The 19,896-nt window shown below is 51.6% G+C and overlaps 2 protein-coding genes across 2 annotated transcripts in view; one reads left to right on the top strand and one right to left on the bottom strand.

The window, feature by feature from the left end:
• The first annotated feature begins 1,960 nt into the window (after nucleotides 1-1,960).
• On the top strand, nucleotides 1,961-5,745 carry FABP6 (fatty acid binding protein 6). Its single transcript, XM_036225063.1, is given in 5 exon segments — nucleotides 1,961-2,101; nucleotides 3,563-3,582; nucleotides 4,222-4,293; nucleotides 4,295-4,312; nucleotides 5,554-5,745. Coding segments are annotated over 5 exon segments (369 nt in total). The 5' UTR covers nucleotides 1,961-2,034.
• A 6,259-nt stretch (nucleotides 5,746-12,004) lies between these two features.
• Nucleotides 12,005-19,896, bottom strand: part of CCNJL (cyclin J like) — a 44,728-nt gene continuing 36,836 nt past the window's right edge. The window contains exons 4-6 of the mRNA XM_016167108.2: nucleotides 17,396-17,698; nucleotides 15,680-15,839; nucleotides 12,005-14,093 (exon numbers count right to left, since the gene is read on the bottom strand). Of these exons, the coding sequence (XP_016022594.2) occupies nucleotides 13,670-14,093; nucleotides 15,680-15,839; nucleotides 17,396-17,698 (887 nt within the window). The 3' untranslated portion in view covers nucleotides 12,005-13,669. The remainder of the gene's footprint in view (nucleotides 14,094-15,679; nucleotides 15,840-17,395; nucleotides 17,699-19,896) is intronic.

The following is a 19,896-nucleotide window of genomic DNA, read 5'->3' as shown; positions in this document are numbered from 1 at the left end:
GTTTCGTCCTTGGCAAAATGGGGACAATAACTGTACCTACTTCACAGAGTTCTTCTAAATGTTAAACGAGATAATCCATGTAAAACGCTCAGCATCATGCCCAATGCATAATAAATACTTAATGAACGTGAGCTATTATTGTCACTATTATTTCATCATTATTGTTAAGGAGGGAAAATTCTCATATTCTCTAGATGGGAGTGTAAACTGCTACAGCTTTTCATAAAGGCAGTAGAGTAACAGATATAAACATTTTATATGCAAAAACCCTTTGTTCCAGGAATCGTCTATCTAGGAATTCATCCTTAGCAAATAATCTTAGTAAATAATCTGACATGCACACCAAGAGGTATGAACGCGAATATTTATCTTAGAGTTACTTGTAATAGAAAAAAGATTGGAAACAACCTAAAGATCCAATAATAATTGTATAAATTATAAGACATACAATACTCTAGAGCTATTAAGGACATGATATATTTTATGTAATGATAGACATGTAACTGTATCATTACATAAAAAAGAGATTACAGAACAATATAACCTCATTTATGTTGGAAACTGTATGTATGCCTTGTAAAGTCTAGGATAGATACTAAACTGTCTCTGCCAGGACCATCAGTGGCTCTGAATTATGAAATTTTACTATAATTTAGCATTAGAAAATTGATGATGATGTGTGTGTTGGGGTGGGATATAATATGTATATTTATGGTTTTTAAAAAAATAAACCTTAGCTGTGTAAAAAAAAATGCTAAGATTGGAGATTGAAGACAGGCAAAATGTGGCAAAGTTGCTTTCAAAAGTTTTGAACCACCGAGTCCCAGGTCTGGGGATCAGCCATTGTGGTGAGTTCTGCTTTGGACACAAAAGATTGGGATTCGTGGAGAGCTGTCTCTGGGAAAGAAGACAGACTTGCAAAAGTTTTCTTAATAATAAGAATGATGAGAGCCTTTGTAGAGTGTTTCATATTTTGCATTGCCAGTTTGTTGGATCCAGAGGACAGTCCCACGAGACAGGCAGGGCAGGAATCATCACCGAGGAGACGGAGCCCCCACGCGTGAAGCAGTGTCAGAAGACAGAACAGGAACTGGAAGTCAGGGGTCTGAACTCCCAGCCCGCTCAGCGGTGAGGCTTGAACAAAGTAAAATTCATCGACCTCCTGGACCATGCCTGGCACATAGCGAGTCTTCATGCACCCTGGCACCCACTCCTCCAAGTCGGCTCGCTGGGTCCACGGGCTGCTGCTTTACTCTGCTGCATTATGTAAACCCTCCTCGTATCTACCAAGGGCTATTTGCTGCAGCCAAACTCATTGTTTCCTTTCACCCTGGCCACTCTCACCTTTATCACACTGTCCCCTTATCCTAGTATGTTGTCCGTGTTCTCAGCCTGCTCCAACCTTACTGCCTGTCTCAACATCCAAATCCTGTTGTTCCTTTCGGACATGCCTGTATGGAACGCCATCTCCTACACAAGGATGTACCAGCCAGCTGGACACCCAGGCCGCACATCCTGCTTGCACGTGTGTTCTGCAGGGGTTTGTGCTTTGTCTCGGCACGGGACTGGAAGCTCTCTCGAGAAGGGTGTATGTCTCGTTCAGTGTTTCCTCAGTGCTGGCCCCACATGCAGGGGGGGCTCGATGCACGTTGGTCAATGAATGAGGGGGTGAAAGAGTAAATCAGGGATGATGAGCATGGCTAGAGAGTAGGACATGGGTGGAGGGAGGGATGGGCAGAGCAGATGATACCCTACACCCTGAGGTGGTGCTGGCTCTGACCTTGCTGGGAATGGCAATGGGATTGCAACCAGCATGTCCCCAGGTGAATAATCTTAGGGCTCTGCCCCTCCAGGTCCTGCTCACATCATAAAACAGCAGTACTTCCTCTCCAGGGATGGGAGGGAGAAGTGGGGTGACTTGGGTGCTGAGCCTCAGTCGTCAGGAGGGTTGATAAGCTGGGGCACCAGGTTACTCAGTTCTATGAACCTTCTTCCTCATCTCCCTAATCCCTGGCCTTCAGGTCTCCTGGTAGCATGGCCTTCGGCAGAAGGTATGAGATTGAGAGTGAGAAGAATTATGATGAATTCATGAAGTACCTTGGTGAGTGGGGTCCTGAGTATGCCTTCCCTGGATTGGTCTGCGACAGCCAGCTCTGGGCCAGGAACCCAAAATCTTGGCGTAAAGCAGGACAGGACCCCATATGTTCTTTCATTCACTCCCCTTTTGTTGAGCAACTATTCTGTCTCAAGCTCTCAGGCTAATAAGAACCATAAGGCTCTGACTTTAACACACTTAGGGAATATTAGTATCTCCACTTTACTAATAGAAAACTGGAAGCTCAGAGAAGTTGAGCTACTAAGTTCAAGGTCACACAGCTAGAAATTAGTGAAATAGAGACTTGATTGGTTTATTCATTCAAAAATATTTATTGACCACATGCTATATGCAAGGGCCAACCCAATGTTCCTGATGGCGGTGTCTCTGTGTGACTCATCCAAGCTCACACTGTAAATCAGTGGCAGAGGTTGTCAGAACCCACGACCTTATGATGGGAAGATGAGTGGTGTCACCACGTCCTGCTTTGTAAGAGGGGGCTAAGGGGTGAGCATAGAGACTAGGTTTGAGGAGATGCTCCGTTTGCTCACTGAACAAACAAAGGCCTCTTACTGTGCCAGGCTCTTTGGGCAGAGAGGTCAAAGCCCCTGCTCAGTTACCGCAGACTTTGCAACACTGGTGCTGAGGCACCAGCTAGACGGTGGGCTTGACAACCCTGCAGGAATCTTGGCGCACTCTCTGATCTGAGGCAGTGCAAGTGTCAAGAGTCAGAGGACAGCCCCAAGGGACCAGTGCCCTACATCCTGGTGGCAGAGAGGCCCCTAGCACAGTACCTACATGCCCTGGGGCTTTGGGGAGGCAAGAGCCCTTCTGAGTCAGTTACTGGGAGTGACCCTGAAGTCAGTCACTTGGCCTCGCCTGCCAACAGTCTAGTGTGGAAGTAGAAGTGAGCCAGTCTCAGTTCTAGACTTGCTTCTGCTGGTAACCTCCACTGAGATGCTAGGAGGCCCCTTTCCTGCTCTGGGTTTTCACTTCCTAATCTGTGAAGTGTGAGCTTTCGAAGACAGTCTTGAAGGTCCCATTCATGCTTGAACTTCGTGAGCTTGTGTATGTCATGCACTTGCTGAACACTTCACACATGTCAACACAGTCAATCCTATGAGGTCGCTACCGGTTTACAGATGGAGGTTGGGCTGAGCCATGGGATTAAGCAGCTTGGCCATCACATGGGTGGGGCAGGGTGGGGGGAGGGGCATTCACACCCAGGCAGCCCAGCTCCAGAGAGCATAACCACTTTTTTATGTTGCCTCCCAGTGTAGTTTAGAGATGAACAGCCCAGGCTCTGGAATCTGACTCATCTGGGCTTGAAACTGCAATCTTACTTAGCAAAAAAGTAAAAAGCAGCTGCTTGTCCCCATCCCACCCAGACCGGTCCCTCTGGTAGTACACCCATTCTGGGCCCCCTCTGTATGCCCCAACCGTGACCATGAGAGCTCTGCTCCTCAGGCTACCAAGGTGGAGAATCGGTAGTCATAATATTCCTATTCTGCTATTTAAAAAAATTAACAAGCTCTCACAATGTCTTTCTGTATCAGCATATACTGACTCGTCTTATTCCTTTTAATGGCTGCACAGTAGTCTATAGTATAGCAATTCTACCATGGATTTAACACTCTCGTATGGGTAGATATTCAGGCTATTTACCTGAATTAATCTAGGTCAGATATTTAGGTTGTTTACAATCAAAACCAGTGCTGCAATCGACACCTTGGACAATATCATTATCATCCTAATAATGATCTTAACTAAACTTGGATGTTATCATCATCCCAATAATGATCTTAACTAACCCCATAGTTAAACAAGGAGGGCTCACCACGTACCTAGCACTGTTCTAAGCAATCTACATATGTCATATGAAATCACTTAATCCTCGCAATAACTCTGTGAAGTAGGCACAGTTACTACGCCCACTTAGCGATGAGAAAACTGAGGCACAGCGAGGCTGAGCGACCCGTGCAGGTGATCCATATCCCTGGGTCTGTGTAATCGTACAGCTAGGAGGGGGACTGCTGGGACAGCGGGCAGGCCCTTCATCCCTGAGGGGCCGGCCTGCGTTTGGGGGCCTCTGCCAAGTCGGCCTCAGCGTCATGCTTCTCCTCCAGGCTACGGTGCAGAGGGAGGGTGGCAAGGTGGAGGTCGACTTCCCCGACTATCGCCAGACCTCAGAGACCGTGGGGTGACGAGCTGGTGGAGGTGCGCTTCCTGCCGAATCCTGGGAGGATTGGGGTGCTTTCCTGCCTCCAGCCACGGCCCCTGAGAGGCAGGCCTCCCGGCCGCTGGCTTTATAAGCACTTCCCCAGGCGAGGCCCTGTGCTGAGTGCTGGGTACACACTGCCTCATTCGATCCTCACAATAACCCTGTTTGGCGGGGATTTTTCTCTGCATTTTACAGGCGAAGAGACTGAGGCACAGGGAGGCTAAGTGCTGGAGGGCACATAGCTTTCATGACAGAGTTCAGATGCAGTGGCATAATGCAATGATGCGAGGCAGTCTGACTCCAGTGCCCACACTCAGTGACCTCAGCGGCCCAAGGCTGGGAGCCCAGGGCACCCTTCCCAGTGTCAGTGCAGGGCACGTCTGCCACTCTGCGCCACTTCCACAAGGGACTTCAGACCCTTCCTGCCAGAGCGCCTGATTCTTTAAGAGAAGCCGGAAATTTGCACTTCTCCAGGCTATTAAGTGTTGGCAACTAATTAAATATTTTTTCAAAATGCTGGCAGGGCCAACACACACAACTGTGGATTGACCCTTCCCACATTCGGTGCTATGTAAACAGGTTGAGGTGCTGCCCTGGGAGGCCCTGCTTCCAAATTTTGCCCAGGAGAAAAAAAAAATGGACATGGAGTTAAAAGAAAAAGCCTATCATTTTCCTCTGCAGGGTATTAGGCTCAACCGATGACCAGGGCACATCCCATGGCAGCATGTCTCGATGGCCTCGAGCCAAACCACTGCACACAGGGGGCCTTCGCTGAACAGTATCCCCTTGCCTGCCTCTTCCACAAAATCTTATGCTCCCCAAGGGCAGGGCCACACCTGCCCATAACCCGGCACAGGTGCCCCGTAAATGCTAAGTGGTGCAGAGGGTGAGTGAGGCCTCTTGACCTTAGAGGGGTTCCTTGACTTCTCTAAACTTGTTTTCTCATCTGTACGATGGGGAGCACCTCAGAGTGTTGTCTGCAGGATTCGGTGGCATAATACAATGAAGGTACCTGGCCTGGTGAATAGAAATGGACAGGTCACATCACTTGCGATCTGCTTAGCACTTTTGGCACAGTGACTCACGTAATAATTGGGAAACTGAGGTCCACAGAAATGGTGCAACTGACTCATCTCTACTTCGGGCTGGAACTGGAGGCTGGTCTTCCTTCAGCTGTGCCTCATGGTCACCTTGGGGTCCCTGCACTGCCTCCCTCTGTTCTAGCTGCTTCTTTCAGATTTCCACCATCAGTGGCGTGACCTAAGAGCGCGTGAGCAAGAGGCTGGCCTGCGTAACCAGGCAGGGCTCCAAGGAGGCTCACGAGCCAGCAAAGCTGGCCGTGAACAGACCTTTTGCTCACTCCAGAACCTCTGTCTTTGTTTTCTGCTGTCATGGGGCAGTGTCCAGCTGGGTGAGGGTGGCTACGTAAGCCGAACCTCGGTCCTGGGATCCCTGTGGGTTCTGTGCCACAGCAGAGGGAGACTTGAATGTGGACGGAATACTCTGGAAACCCCGGGGAAAGCCAGAGGCAGGGCTCAAGAAGTTCGGTGGGCACACTTCTGTGGACCCCTCACCCCCACTCCCCTGGCCACTACCACTCTGTGGGTGGGGGTGATCCTTTAAAGAGACAAATGGCACCAGGCAGAGGTGTCACATTGACTGAGAGGGGCCACAGGAGAAGCATGTCGGAACTGGTACATGGGGGGGGCTAGGACTGGAACTCCCGGAAAAGGCAAAGGGCTCCAAGGCCGAGCAGACACGAGACGGACACACTCGTGGCTTAGCCGGGAACGTGCGGCCCTGGCTCTGCTGTTACCTTGCTGTGGAGTCTTCCCTTTGGGCCTTGGTTTCCCTACTGGTACGAAGGGGGGCCGGGAGGACCCATGAGGGACTGAGAAGAAATGACAGCCTGTGAGATGGCAACGGGGCAGCGGGAGGGACAGGAAGGGACTAGGACGTCAAGGTTTGGACTAGAAGGTTGGGAGACACTTCGCGAGGCTGCGGTGGGCTGGGACGGTGGTCACAGGCTCACTCTGATCCCTGGTAGGTGCCTGGAGCCGACTCAGGAAGGATTCTGGGGTAGCATTTGGACATCGCACACATCCCTGCCTGACTGCTGTGTCTGCCCACGGTTTAGGGACAGGACAGGAAGGCCTACAGGCCCCAGACATAATAATCCCCAACTCAGAGCAAGGAACGGGCCTTTTTTTTTTTTTTTTTATTCTCCTTTCCTGGAAGTGTTGCCACATCTGGGTGCCACCTTGCCTTCTGTCATGTGTTTTTTTTTTTTTTTTGTATGACAATTCACTTATTTATACCGCAATGAAAACTTTACATCACTTCCAAATACGAAAAGCCAGTATCATTTGCCATAAATAAAACTGCTAAAAAAGTTGAAACTGAAAGATGTTGACTTCATGTTGGATTCTGTTGCCTGCCCAAAGCCCAGGGGCTGAGACCTCCCTTTGTGAAAGGAGTCAGAGAGATTTAAAGATACAGTAGCATCAAATGGGAAACCGCCTCCTTGGCTAATTAAAATTACTGTAAAGTTACTGAACAGAGAAGAATGTACAGTAGTTCCCCCTTACTCACGGAGAATACGTTCCAAGACCCCCAGTGGATGCCTGGAACCATGGATAGTACCGAACCCTACCTATACATAACTGTGATAAAGTTTAGTTTATAAATTAGGCACAGGGAGATTAACGAACACTAATAATAAAGTAGAACGATTATAACGACATAGTGTAATAAAAGTTACGTGACTGTGTTCTCTCTCTCTCCAAATCTCTCACTGTGGACTGTACTCACCCTTGCGAGGACGTGAGATGACACCATGCCGATGTGACGAGTCGGAACGAGGCGAACGGCACAGGCTGCGACAGAGCTTTAGGCTACGACAGAGCGTAACAAGCACTTACGGCTCGAATTGCCCGCGCCACCGTCCTCGTGCTTTCGGGCCATTATTAAGTAAAGTAAAGGTGACTTGAACACAAGTCCTCGGGTATCGTGACAGAAAACCTGATCACTAAGAACGCTGCTAACGGCTCCGCTAACGGGGAGCGGCCGCGGCGTGGTGACGCCGCACGGCGCTCGTTCGCGTCCAGGGCGAGAGCCCCGGGGGACTCGCGAGATTTCATCCGGCTGCTCGGAATGGCCTGCGCTTCAAACTTACACGATGGTTAATTTTTGAATTTTCCATTTACTGTTTTCAGAACGCAGTTGACCATGGGTAACCCACACCGCGGATAAGGAACTACTGTACTAACTATAGGCGCTGAATTATCTAAATCACTGTGACTATGCAGGTCCCGTACAAGGGGCGTAACGTTTGCCGAACACCGTGCACCGGGCCTGGCACACGGCAGGTGTTTAACAAGCGCCACCTGACTAAGGTCTTCGCAGCCGGTGTAATCTATAACCTTGCACTCTTGGGGGCCGGCCTCAGCCTGGACTGAGGGCACAGCATAGCCCATAGGCTGTTTGCTTCCTGCCTCTCCCACATTCTGCTCTGAAACTTTTCTCTCTATGAACAGCACTCAACCTCCCCCAAACCCACCCATTCACTCCCCAAGCCAGGACCCCATGAATTCCATCATTATGCCAAGACTTATTGCTAATTAAGTGAACTAGGTAAGCATTAAATTAAACTAGCAGTGTTGCTGTTTCCCCTGCAGACTGAATAATTACTTATAATGAACTTGGATAATAAGTCTCTAAATAACAGTTAACCATAATTGGGCTGAAAATTGAGAAAGGAGAAGAAGAGAGAGAAGGAGAAGAAGAAAAGAAGAAGGGGGGTTGTTTTTACTTTGGAAACAAACTGATTCAAGAACAGATTCAAAATATCGAGACACTCTTAAGCCAGTGTTGTTATAGAGTCCAGACTCATAGAACAGTAGGACCTCACAGCTCACCTAGTTTAAACTCTGTGTTTCACAGATACAGCAACCAAGGCTCAGAGACAGAAAGAAATTCATGTAAAGTCAGGCAACAGAGAGTGAATCTCTGAGAGTGATGTGCAGTTGGGCACCACTGGCTGACGGAGGCTATAGTTTCTGAGTGCAGCTTATTAGGGTCAACGGAGTGAGGTGAGCTGGAGCAAAGCGTCCACTTGGCTGACATGTTGGCAGAGAGGCTTCCTCAGCCAGCAGAAGCAACAGTGGTTAAGAGCTCCGACTTTGGAGTGGCTTTGCTAGGGTTAGGATCCCTCTTCTGTTTCCCAGAAGCTGTGTCACCTTGGGGTAAGTTCATCCATTTCTGTAAGTTCATCCTTCCCTGTAAATGGGGATGATTGCACTTACCTAATGCAGCTGTCGGACCCCAGACTCACTAAACAGCAGCCACTGCCACCAGAACCATCACCTCCACTGACTGTCACCACCATCGTTCTCAGGCCAGTGTGAGGAAAGGGTCAGGAGTGCCTCTCTAGGTTGTGAGGCGTGTGGGCAAGCTGCTGGATTTGCTCAGTCTTATCTTGTCCACAGAGGAGTTGCAAGGATAAAGGGTAAAAAAAATAGTGGCTTCCAGAAAGTTAAGAGGAGCTTCCTCATTTTGCTGTGCCGTTCAAGATGCTGAAGTGACACTCTGCTCGGTTCAGGTGCCCTTTACAGAGGCTCTTTGTGACCTTCACCCTGACCCTTGGGAGCCATCTCTTCCACCCCACTGGCCAGGACAACCACTTCCCTATCCTGCCAAGCTCATCATCTAGTGACCCGGGAGCTTCCCGCAGCATTTTTAAACCCGCCACTAGGTGGCACTGCACCACCCATCTGTCGCCCCATGGACACTACAGTGTGAGCGTATGCTGGGCAGGGTGGGGCGAAGGCAGTGACCGGGCCTTGGTGCAGGTGTTATGCTTCATCTAGGGGTGACGAGACATTGGTGGCCACAAGGTCCTAGTGGGGCATATCTAAGTGTGGAACCCACTCCCACCACTCGCTCATGGTGAGGCTTTGGGCCCCTCTGAACCTTAGTGTCCTCATCTGGAAAATGGTGACACTAACTCTAGCTCATGGTGGTGATATGAGGGCAAAGCGAGAGGAGGGGGAGTGAGAGAGGAGGAGGAAAGTGTCAAAGACGGGGCCCGGAGCATAGTAAGTGCTCACTCAGCAGCTAAGGGCCCGTCTTGGTTGGTTCTATTGGAGAATGAGCACACGCAGGGTCAGAGCACTCAGAGCAGGGAGAACTGTGCCAACCTGGCCCTGCGTGCGCTTCTCCTGGGGGCCTGCCACAAGGACAGCCCAGGCCCCACCCCGGTCTTGCCGAACGGGGCTCTTTATGTACAAAGACCAGGGAGCTGTCACTGCGAAGTGCTCCCCACCCAGGCGTGACCTTGGCAGCTATTTGTCTCGGCCTTCACATTTTACAGATGAAAATAATTGAGATCTAGAAAAGGGAAACAACCTGCCCTGGTCCACAGGGCCAGGGAGCGGCAGCAGGCCTGACTTCCCGTGTACCCTGCCTGTTGTGTCTGGCAAGAGCAGGGGCCTGAAGCACTGGTCAGAGCTGGCCCAGCGAACGCCTGACCACTGGAGGTCTTCCTTTAAAACTCGAGCCGGGCTGGAGGGAGGGGAAGCTCAGCGGCTCATCTGAGCCCCCAAAGGGAGGCACGTGTTTAATTATAATATTCCTCAAGAACTCACTGCTGAATAAGGACACCATGCATCCCACGCTGTCTTACCACAAACCTAAAGTGAGGGACGACAGCCTTCCTGACTTACAAACGAGGAGACAGAGGTTCAGAGTGGAGAGGTGGCTTTTCTCAAGGTCATCTAGCTAAGAGCAGACAAACTCAGACCTTGCACTCTGCAGACCTGTAAACTAGAAACTATAAGCTCCATCCCAAGAACAATTCTAACCTACGATGTGTTTTGTTAGTCTTCTATGGCGTTAAGTTTTAAAAATCAGATTTCCTAGAAACTGTTGACTTATAGTTTTTCTGAAAATCTGATGGTTCAGCAACACGGAACTTGCTTGCATTCGTGAAAGGTATTATTGGCCAGAGCTGAGCAGAAGCCATGTCCTCTAGAGGGACACTGGCTTCAACATAGTCCCACCTCTCACCCATCTGGATTCACTACGTTACCTGCCTGGTCCTGATGGGCATTTGGACTTGAGATTCCTGTCAAATGCTATGGCCTTTCTGCTGAAATTCAGTCACAAAGGGCTTCCCTGTGGAACAGAGAATGAGGGAACGAGGGCTGGTTAAGATTCTCTCCCAGGACTTGGGTACCAGGGACTGCCAGAGCCGGCCCAGAGGTGGGGGTCCCTCCCAGGGGATGCTCCAGGGGAGCCCCAAACCAGTTCCAGATCAACACTGTCACAGATGGGGCTCAGGGAACCCCTCCCAGATTGGAGTCTTTCGGGGGCAGACAGATGGAGTCGTAAATCACGTTAGCCCGCGGCAGATGTGCAAGCAGCTATGCTTCCGCGTTTCTGTCTGCTGGTGAGCACACTCTGGGAGAGGACGCCTGCCACTCTGAGCATGAACTCCAGGGTACTGTTTTGTGAACCCATATCCATTATCCTGTCACGTCTTCCGACCGGGGGAGCGGACGGCTATGAAGTCTATCACTAATTCGAAACCCTTGACAGAGGCACCTCTGGGCCGCGGGACAGCTCCGGACTGCCTGGCTTTGAAGTGTGGCTCCTTCCTTCACCACTGCTGTCCTTCGGCATATAACCTGTCCGTGCCTCTTTTTCTGACCTGCAAAATGCAGCTAATAATAGTTCCCACCTTGTAGGGTTACGAGGATGATTATAGGAAATGTCAGCCAAGTCCCTAGCATGGCGCTTAATATACAGTAAATGCTCAACAAACGCCACCTTCTATGATTTAGTGCCACCCTCAGCAGAAGATGATATTCTGTATATTCCATGGGGAGTAGGTAGCTTAGGGCACAACCGTCAAACCAAGTAAACAAATTAACACGATCATTTCAAAAGCTTTGGCCAGCTATGAAGAAAACAAAAATGGAAGTGACGGAGTGACTGTGGGTATTACGGAGACTTCTTTGGGAGGTGACAGGTGGGCTGAGGTTTCTAAGCTTCGGTATTGTCGTTTGGGGCTAGATAATTCCGTATCATGGGGGCTGTGTGTCCTGGGCATTGTAGGGTGCTGAGCAGTCTCCTTGGCCTCTACGTGCTAAATGGCAGTCGTGCACTTCCCTTCCAATTATGACAACCAAAAATATCTCCAGACACTGCCACATGTCTCCTGGGGAACAAAAATGAGCCCTGCGGAGAATCACTGAAACAAAGGATTAGGAGAGAAGAGAATTCAGATGTGAGACAAGACAGCTTTGGAGAGATGGACTTTAAATCAGGAGGACATGAGGAAGTACCACCTTGACTCTGGTCCGAATCCAGGCATCTGTGACGTCGAACCGATTTCTTAAAATAAATCTCTCTCGCTATGTATGAAATGGATTCCGATTCCCTGGAGAACTGACTCAGTGGTAAAGCCGGGGCGTCAAGCCGTACTCACTCCTGCTGCCTGCGTCCCCAGGGAGGCCTAGCTCTACCTAACCCAGAGGGCCAGACCCAACCCCGCAGGAGCCAGTTTCGCTGCGTCTCCCATTCCCCACGACCTCTCAGCACGGGCAGGGGCACCCACAAGCACTGATGTGGGAGGTGGGGGCGCTGGCTGAGAGGAGAACACTAAGGAAGAGATGTGGGAGACCTAGAGCAGGTGACGTGTTTATTTCTGGACGGTTTTCCTGGGGGCGCCTCACAAGCCCCCAGCTGCAGAATAAACAGACATGATAACTTAAGAATCCGAACCAGTCGCACATAAATAGAAGGAGGCTGGCGAAGGGGAAAGAGAAAAACAAACGGGCACGCGGTTTCCTATGCAAGCGTGACCCAGCGGCCGGGCCGCAGCCACGGCCGCGCTCTTCGGACTCCGCTTCCACGCGGAGCCTTTCTCCTGCTCGGAAAATCACCTTCGGGGCCGGCTCAGCGGCACAGCGTGGGCTCCCTGGCAGCCCCCCTGCCAGGTCCCCTGGATGGGCAAGTGAGTCAAGAAAACCAACATGGGTTCTTCTTCAAACAAACAAACAAACAAACAAAGCTTTCGTGGTTCTTTGCACCTCGCAGTTCTGTTGGGTGAATGTGTCCCCCAGTCCCGAACCAACCAACCAAAAAACAAAACAAAACAAAACATGCTGAGCACAAGCCAAGAGTCGAAATACAAACATATTGCACGTGGTCGCCAGAATCTTCCTGAGCGCCTCCTCGCTGCAGACACCCAAATACTGGCTTTCCATCCAAACGATTGCTTGCCTGTCAGTGGGGGTGTCATACACGACCCCCAGTCCCCAAATCCAGCTGGCATTCAGCACACGCTCCTCCTCATTGCCCTTTGCTATTAGCCAAACTCAAAGCCGAGGCCAGGCTTAACCTCACGCACTCGAGGCAGGCAGCAGAGGCAGGCCGGGGTGCTGCTTTTAAACCTCTCTGCCTTTCAACAGTCTTTTACCTCTAGGTGGTTATTGAAGTTCTACAGGAGAACACAGTGTCTGAGACGTGGAGTCTTCTGGAACCGAGAGCCTGGAAAGTGGTTCTCCCCAACCGTACGGTTTTGAAAGGGGAGCTCCGCCGTTATCCATGGGTCAGGCACTAGCAGGGTGACATCTACAGCCCACGGTGGGACAGGCAGCGTGGCAATCAGCACTTTTTTTTTTCTCCTAAGGAATTTTCAAGTATCACGAAATCCCTGATACAGCATGTAAACAAGACTTCTTACTGACCAGGAAGCTAGGTCACTTGGGGAAGCAGCAGCACGTGAAACATCTAGAAGGGCAAAAAAAAGGTCTCGGGTTCGACAGCGAAGGCAAGACAGCCGCCCGGCAGGCCCCGGAAGGCAGACGCTCAGGCACAACCCACGCAGGGACCCGGCATCGACCGGGGTCCTGAGCACACGGCAGGCTGCGCCTTCTTCGAGCGGTGTAGCTGCCGTCGGCAAAGAACACGGGAGTCTCTGATGCCCAGCACCGGACGTGCTCACGGACTCCTGTCGGCTCCAGCTCCCAGTCTCCCGGCCTCTTACCAGGTCCTTCTCGAGCCGCTGGGCCCTTGCTCCAGGGGATGGCACCACGCCATCCCGCCTGCACCCCAGAAACACGGGGCAGATGTCTTCCAGAGGCAAGCTCGTGGGTGAGGTATCTCATCGACTGTTTTGTTCCGGGTCAGTTTTATTTAAAAGGGGCACAGACTCTCTCCGTTCATGGGCGACGAGGCTCTGTGGGGACAGTTTCCCAGTCACCTCGCTCTGCTGAGCTCCCCTGGTCAGTGTCCTCTTCCTTGGTCTGGCTCTCCAAGGCCTCCCTGCTGTGTGGCCCAACGGGACCCTATCTGTCGAAACAGCTTGTGGGAAATGCGTGGCTCCCGCTGAAGTAGCTGCTTCTGTAGGGGGTGGAGAGGCAGTGCCTGGGCTCGGCTGCGACGGCCATCGGCATGCTGAGGGGTGCGGGGAGGGGCACGGGACACACATCCAGGGTCTGCAGGGCGGGGTACGGGGTGTGGAGGGAGGAGCCAGTGCCCTCGGACAGCAGGCTCCCCGAGCGGTGGGTCTGCAGCGAGTCCCGATAGGCCAGACACAGGTCCTGCACGGGGGTCTGGAAGGGCGCCAGGGCCACCGCTGTCGGCTGGCTGAGGGTGGGGTAGGCAGGTGGCTGGAACAGCACTTGGGTGGAGGCTGGGGATGTGCCGGGCACCATCGCCAAGGCCTGGCTCTTGACTGCGACGGCGTCCTTGAGGACATTGTCATAGGCTCTGAAAGGGAAGGGCCTGGGTGAGACTTAGAGGGCAAAGGCCACAACACCGGACACCTGGGAGCACCTCCGCCTGCCCTACTAAGGGGGATCTGAGGAGACCTGAGTGCTGCCACTGCTGGCCTGGCCCAGCCTGGGCTCGCTGCCTCCAGCCTCGTCTCAGTTGTCCTAGACCAACCTCAGGCCTCGATCTCAGCTTGGATCTGAGTCCTATAAACATTTCTTCTTACCCCTCAAGACCAGCCTAGCAGTCCCCGAAGCTCCTGAGTTGCCTCATCTCATAGTCGACACCCCAGGGGATAACTTCCAGGTTACTGCCTGGCCTTCCGTGCCAAGGTGAGCTCCGAAAGGGAAGACCCTGTCTGCTCTTGCTCATTGCTGCGTCCCCAACCTGGCCCACTGCTCGCCTGCGAGGGCGGAGCTCCTGGCATTTGAATGAGCACCACCTCTGCCCTCACAGCACCTCCGGTGGCTCCACCTCCAGGCTGGGTCACTCCTGAGCGAGCAGATCCCAAGCGTGTTGACTAGGGGCCTAAGTATCTCCATCTGTAAAGCGGGAGATGCAACAGGTTTCTTACATCTCAAAAACTAAACCCCAAACAACAAAAAACAAAACCCCCCATTAACTGTTTCAGAAAACGACTCCATTAGAGGCTTATGTAAGAGCCAGTGGAGACTGCAGTGGGTCCAAGAAGGGGGCTACCCCAGAGCGACAGCCATGAAGAGGCAGGGCTGGGGGCCGAGAATTCAGGGGCACCTGTCAGCATTCGGACCAGACTGCATTCTCTGGCTTTGGGTGCTTTCTAAAAGGCACAGGTTTTAAACCAAGGCCCAGGGAGCAGGATTGACGTTTCAGACAAATGAGACGAGGGCAGACAGCGTGGAAACTTCCCACATCAGGAGCTTGCGCGGTGACCCTTCAGGGCCCTGGCCCTGTGGTCAGTGGAGCCAGCATCCAGGAGCTGCTGTCAACTGCGTCAGGTGGAATAGCTGCCGGGCACAGTCAGGCAGGGCTTTCTGTCCTCTCTGCCCTCCTCCCTGCAGCCACCACTGAGCTCTTTTGCATCTGATATCAGTTTCCAGGTATTGGGTTTACGATGCCTTTTAGCATCTTAAATACACTGAACATTTCCTCCCCAAGATTCCCAGGGACACCTGCGAGGCGGCTGTGGCCTCCTGTGTTAAGCCGCTCTGGGCTTAGCTGGCTAAGAGGCCAGCTTTGTGGCCCCATCTGAGAAAAGCAGCTTACAATGAGAATCCCTCAATGTGATCATCCGTAAGACTGACTGATGCACCGGGACTCAGATCAAAGAGCCCAGACACTCAGGAGGATGTGCACGCAGCCCCTCTTCCTCCCTCACTCCTTGACCTGAAAATCGCAAACTCAAAGCTACACAAAAGTAGGGAGCACCAACTCTCCAAACCCCAATTCTATCATGAGTCACCATGGCCCACATTACATAAGACACTATCTGGGAAACCTACCCTAAGGATTAGACTTCGGGAAACTGCCTGAACTGGGCCTCAAGAGCAAGTGAAACCTTGATATTTCAGAAACAAAGACAGAAGGATCGGAGAGGAACTCACACCAGCAGGATTTCGATGCATGTGCTGAGATGTTCCAGGGAGTAGTTCGAGATCCTCTGCAGGTCTCTGGTCCAGTAGGGAGAAAGCTGAAGGCAAATCCTAGAGGCCCCAACGCAGGCTGCAGCAACCACAGAAGGCTGGAATTTGTAAAAAATATGATCTGAAAGAGAAATCGCAGGAGTCAGCACCATGCTGGCGCCCCACCTTCCTGTGCCCACCCCGAGAATTGGTAGACAAACAGGTGTTAAGCTGTTCACTGCGCGCGCACACACACACACACACACGAGGAAAATGTAGAAACTGTGAAGTTCCATGCTTAAGTCTTAAGAACCTTGGCTCTCGGTCTGGGATGTCAGCCTAGAGCAGTGATTATCAAAATACTGTTCAGGACTTCTGGGGGCTGCAAGAGGCTTGCCGACGGGCAACAAATACAACCCAAAACATCTGTCCTTTCTTTGGTTGTTAGGAGTGAATGGCATACCATTTTAAAGGCTTCTGTTGTGCGGTATGGCTAACGGCTACTTATGAATAGTAAGGAAGCCTGGACCACAGTAGGCACTCGATAAAAATTTGTTGAATAAATGGCTGCGAGAGTTTGATATTCAGAACTAAAATTGGCACTAAACTTACAGTTTACTAAGGAATTCCCTCCCTCAGCTTTACTGAAGTACAATCAACGAATAGAAATTGTACCTATGTAAGACATACAAGGTTGAAGTTTTGGTATATGCACATGTTGTAAAATGATCTGAGAAATCTCAACGCCCTACTAAGATGTCTGGGAACGTGGCAAAGCTGGTACTATTTATGTGCAAAGGCAAACTTGAAATTTCCACAATTTTCACGGATGACACTTGGTTATCAGCGCATTATCAAGCTGTCTTAAATTATTTCTCATTTTCATTGATTTTCACATTTGCCTGTTAAAACATGAAATCGGCCAGGGCAGGATCATAGCTACAGGCACAGTCAGAGTCAGACTCCCCAGGTTCAAAAATGACCCTGGGTCAGATACTTCGCCTCTTGAGAATCAATTGAGGAAACTAATTTGTAAAATGAGAATAGTAGAAATGATTCATGTGGAATCTTCAGGAGGTTCAAATGAGATAATGTCTGCAAAACACTAAAATAAGGCAACCGGTAGATAGTAAGAGCTCGATTAATACTTGACATGACAACTGATATTGCTACTCATGACTATTTGGGTCTGTGGTAGGTTATTGGGTGGTTGTATCAACTATATTTCTCCCCCAATATTTCACCTAATATCTAGATTTTAAGATATCGGGAAGAGTGTGATTCAAATACAAGTCTCCAAACAGGGTAACTCTATTGCTAAAGCAGACATAAGCATGATCCCCTGCTCCACCCCACCTGTATGATGACAGCTCCAGGTCTGTATCACCTGTATGAGGACAGCTCTTTCAGACCGACTTACCTGCAAATCTGTCCTATTTAGACCCTCTGCAATGTTGCCGGTCACCGTAAGAAAGATGACCGAGTGACCTGTCAGTGTGAAGGGGACCAGCTGCCTGTACACAAGCTGCGACTTCTCTTTTACACGTGACTGGTAACACGTTAGGCAAATCCTCGCCCTGTCTTTGCTTATTCCCTGCAAAGCAGGAGATCTGGGGAGACTGGCCCCAGTCAGTAAGGACTCCCTGGATGGACACGACTCTTGGGAAAGGAGTGACAGGTCCTGGCATCAGCCCCCACCTTGCAAGGTGACCTCTAGGAAGTAGTGGGCATACTCCTTGAGGCACTCTTTGGTCTTGCGGGGGCAGGTGGTGGGCCAGCTGTGGCAGTGGTGGTCCTTCTGGCTGATGGAGGCCAAGAGGTAGTAGTCCAGGAAGTGGGCAGGCGTGGGCAGGCAGAGGTTCCAGCTGAAGGCCTCCAGCAGCAGCAGCTCTGTGCTCAGCAGCTCCTTCTTGGTGAGGGCGAAGTTCTGGCTGCTCAGGATCCTCGTACTGTTTATCTGCTCCAGCTTGGGTACACGGTCTTCCCTATCCTCGAACTTACCTGCGGGAGAAGCAGAGGTTACTGGAAGACAGCGCTCTCCTGCACCTAGGAAGTAAAGGCCCACCCTAAAGCACCTGGACAGTGACGGCAGGGAGGACAGAAAGCCCAAAGGCCCCACTGTGGAGGGAACAAGAGCACACACGCCGGAGCTGTCAAACCTGGGCTCGGATCCCCAAGCCATCGCTTCAGCTGCGTGACCACGCACAGGCATCTCACCCTCTCTGGGCCTCGGTTCTCTCATTTATAAAATGGAACCTACACGTCATAAGACTTTTGTCAGATACAAGGAGAAAATGCACACCAACCGTTCAGACCAGCACGGGCAACCAGAAGGTGCTCAACGGTAGCTAGCAACAGCAGCGAGGGCCCGGGAAACGAGGTGAGCCCTCCATCTGGTCCTCACTAGTTCAACCTCGGACTGGTCAGAGTCAGGCCATAGTCAGAAGGACCCCGCAAATGTGACCCTGTCCCTCCAGATGTAGAAAAGCCCTTCCATGGCTGCCCGTGGTCCTCCGTATTGAGTTTAAACTCCCGTCGACGGGTTGTTAGTTTGGGTTCCTTCAGAAATGGCTTGCTTGAGAGGTGAGCCTGGGAAGGACTGGTAGGTGGGAGAAAAGAGTCACAGGGAAGCAGACGAAAAAGGTACACCATCAAGTATGTCACCTCTGCGGACAACTGGAGCTCATTCCTAGGAGGAATTCTGAGAAACCACAAAGATTACGAGCCCTGGTCAAGGGAATCAGACACGGACACATCAGTATCTGGTGGTCATCCTCAAGACAGAGATGCAGCCAGTGACAGGTGGGGGTCAGGCTCACCGAGGGCCAAGGTGCAGGGGCTGTGGGCGGGAAGTGGCAGCCTCCACTGCGGGGGGCCCTGCAGGTGGGGCTGCTGGGGACCTCCCAGCTTTACCCTGCCTCACTCTGAAGAAACTCCACAGACCTGGCAGGGCCTCCATCACTGCAATTCTCTGAAGATGCTGTACTCTCCTTGCCTACAAGCCTCGTCTCCACAGCCCCTCAGCCTGGGCTCCCTTCCCCATCCCCTCCTCACTGTGCCAACCTCACCTTGTTCTCTACCTTCAAAGTCCCTGCCCCTTGGATGCCTTCCCTGACCACAGTCCCCATGTGCTGGCTGCCCCTCCCCCCCACATCAGATGGTGAGCCCTGGCCTGCTCCGGTCACCTGTGGCCTCCGACACTGGGTTCAGAGCAGCTGGTGAGTGTCAGAAAAGGCAGCTGAGCTCAAAGCACACATCTGCACCCATGAAGGGAACAGCCAACAAAGTGTGCACACACCTGTGCGCAACTGCCAGCGCTTCTGACCCAGTTCTCATCAGACGTTCGTGCGTTTAGGAGAGACAAGGAGGTAAGCACTATAGGCTGCCCTGCAGCACACACATTCTCCAGGAAGAAGGCTCGAAAGATGCCACCAAGAAATGGCAGCTCTGGGAAGCCCACATCTCCATCTTCTTGGCGAGCCTGATAACACCATGCGGGTGAGGATGGCGTGACACGAACCTCTGGTTTTTGACAGGAAGGAGCTGAGCAACTGGAGACGTACAATATGACCAGGAGCAGAGACCACTGCCGCCCGCGTCCTAAGCAGCTTACAGCAGCCCCAGACCCACTGCCTTCCCCAGCCCTATCCATCAGGAGCTCAACCTGGAATGGCACTGCCTCCGAATCACACACCTTCCCCTGCTGCACATGCAGGGACAACTCAGGCAGGTAAAGCCAAGGTCAATGCTGCCAGAGGGGGAAGAACTTCCTGCACAGCTGGAAATCCTGGGGTGAGGCCTGGATGACCAGGCCTTGCCTCAGGCCGCACACCCTCCCTTCCCAAGCACGGGATCCAGCGACCAGGAACTCCGACCCTCCAGTTGGAAGTGCTGGTCCCCTCACCCGTTTTATCATGTGTCCTCCAGCGCTCAGGTCAGAGGCCACTAGACGTCCTCAAGGCACGTCTCACAGTCAGATTGCTGGTTTAATACTGAGTATTCGTTTCCTGGCCAGCACCTGATCTTTCACAGGTCTAAGCCCCATGAGGACAGGAACCCCGTCCAACCCACTGGCTGCTGTACCACAGGTTCCAGCGCAGTCCCGGGCACACAGTAGGTGCCCAACGACTCACTGACAGAAGAAATGGTTTTCTTTGGATAGTGAACTTTTATGTAGTTGAATTATCCTCCGATGATCT

This window comes from Rousettus aegyptiacus, unplaced genomic scaffold (genome assembly GCF_014176215.1).
Source record: "Rousettus aegyptiacus isolate mRouAeg1 unplaced genomic scaffold, mRouAeg1.p scaffold_m13_p_7, whole genome shotgun sequence".
NCBI lineage: Eukaryota > Metazoa > Chordata > Mammalia > Chiroptera > Pteropodidae > Rousettus > Rousettus aegyptiacus.
This window is presented reverse-complemented; position numbering and strand designations above follow the sequence as displayed.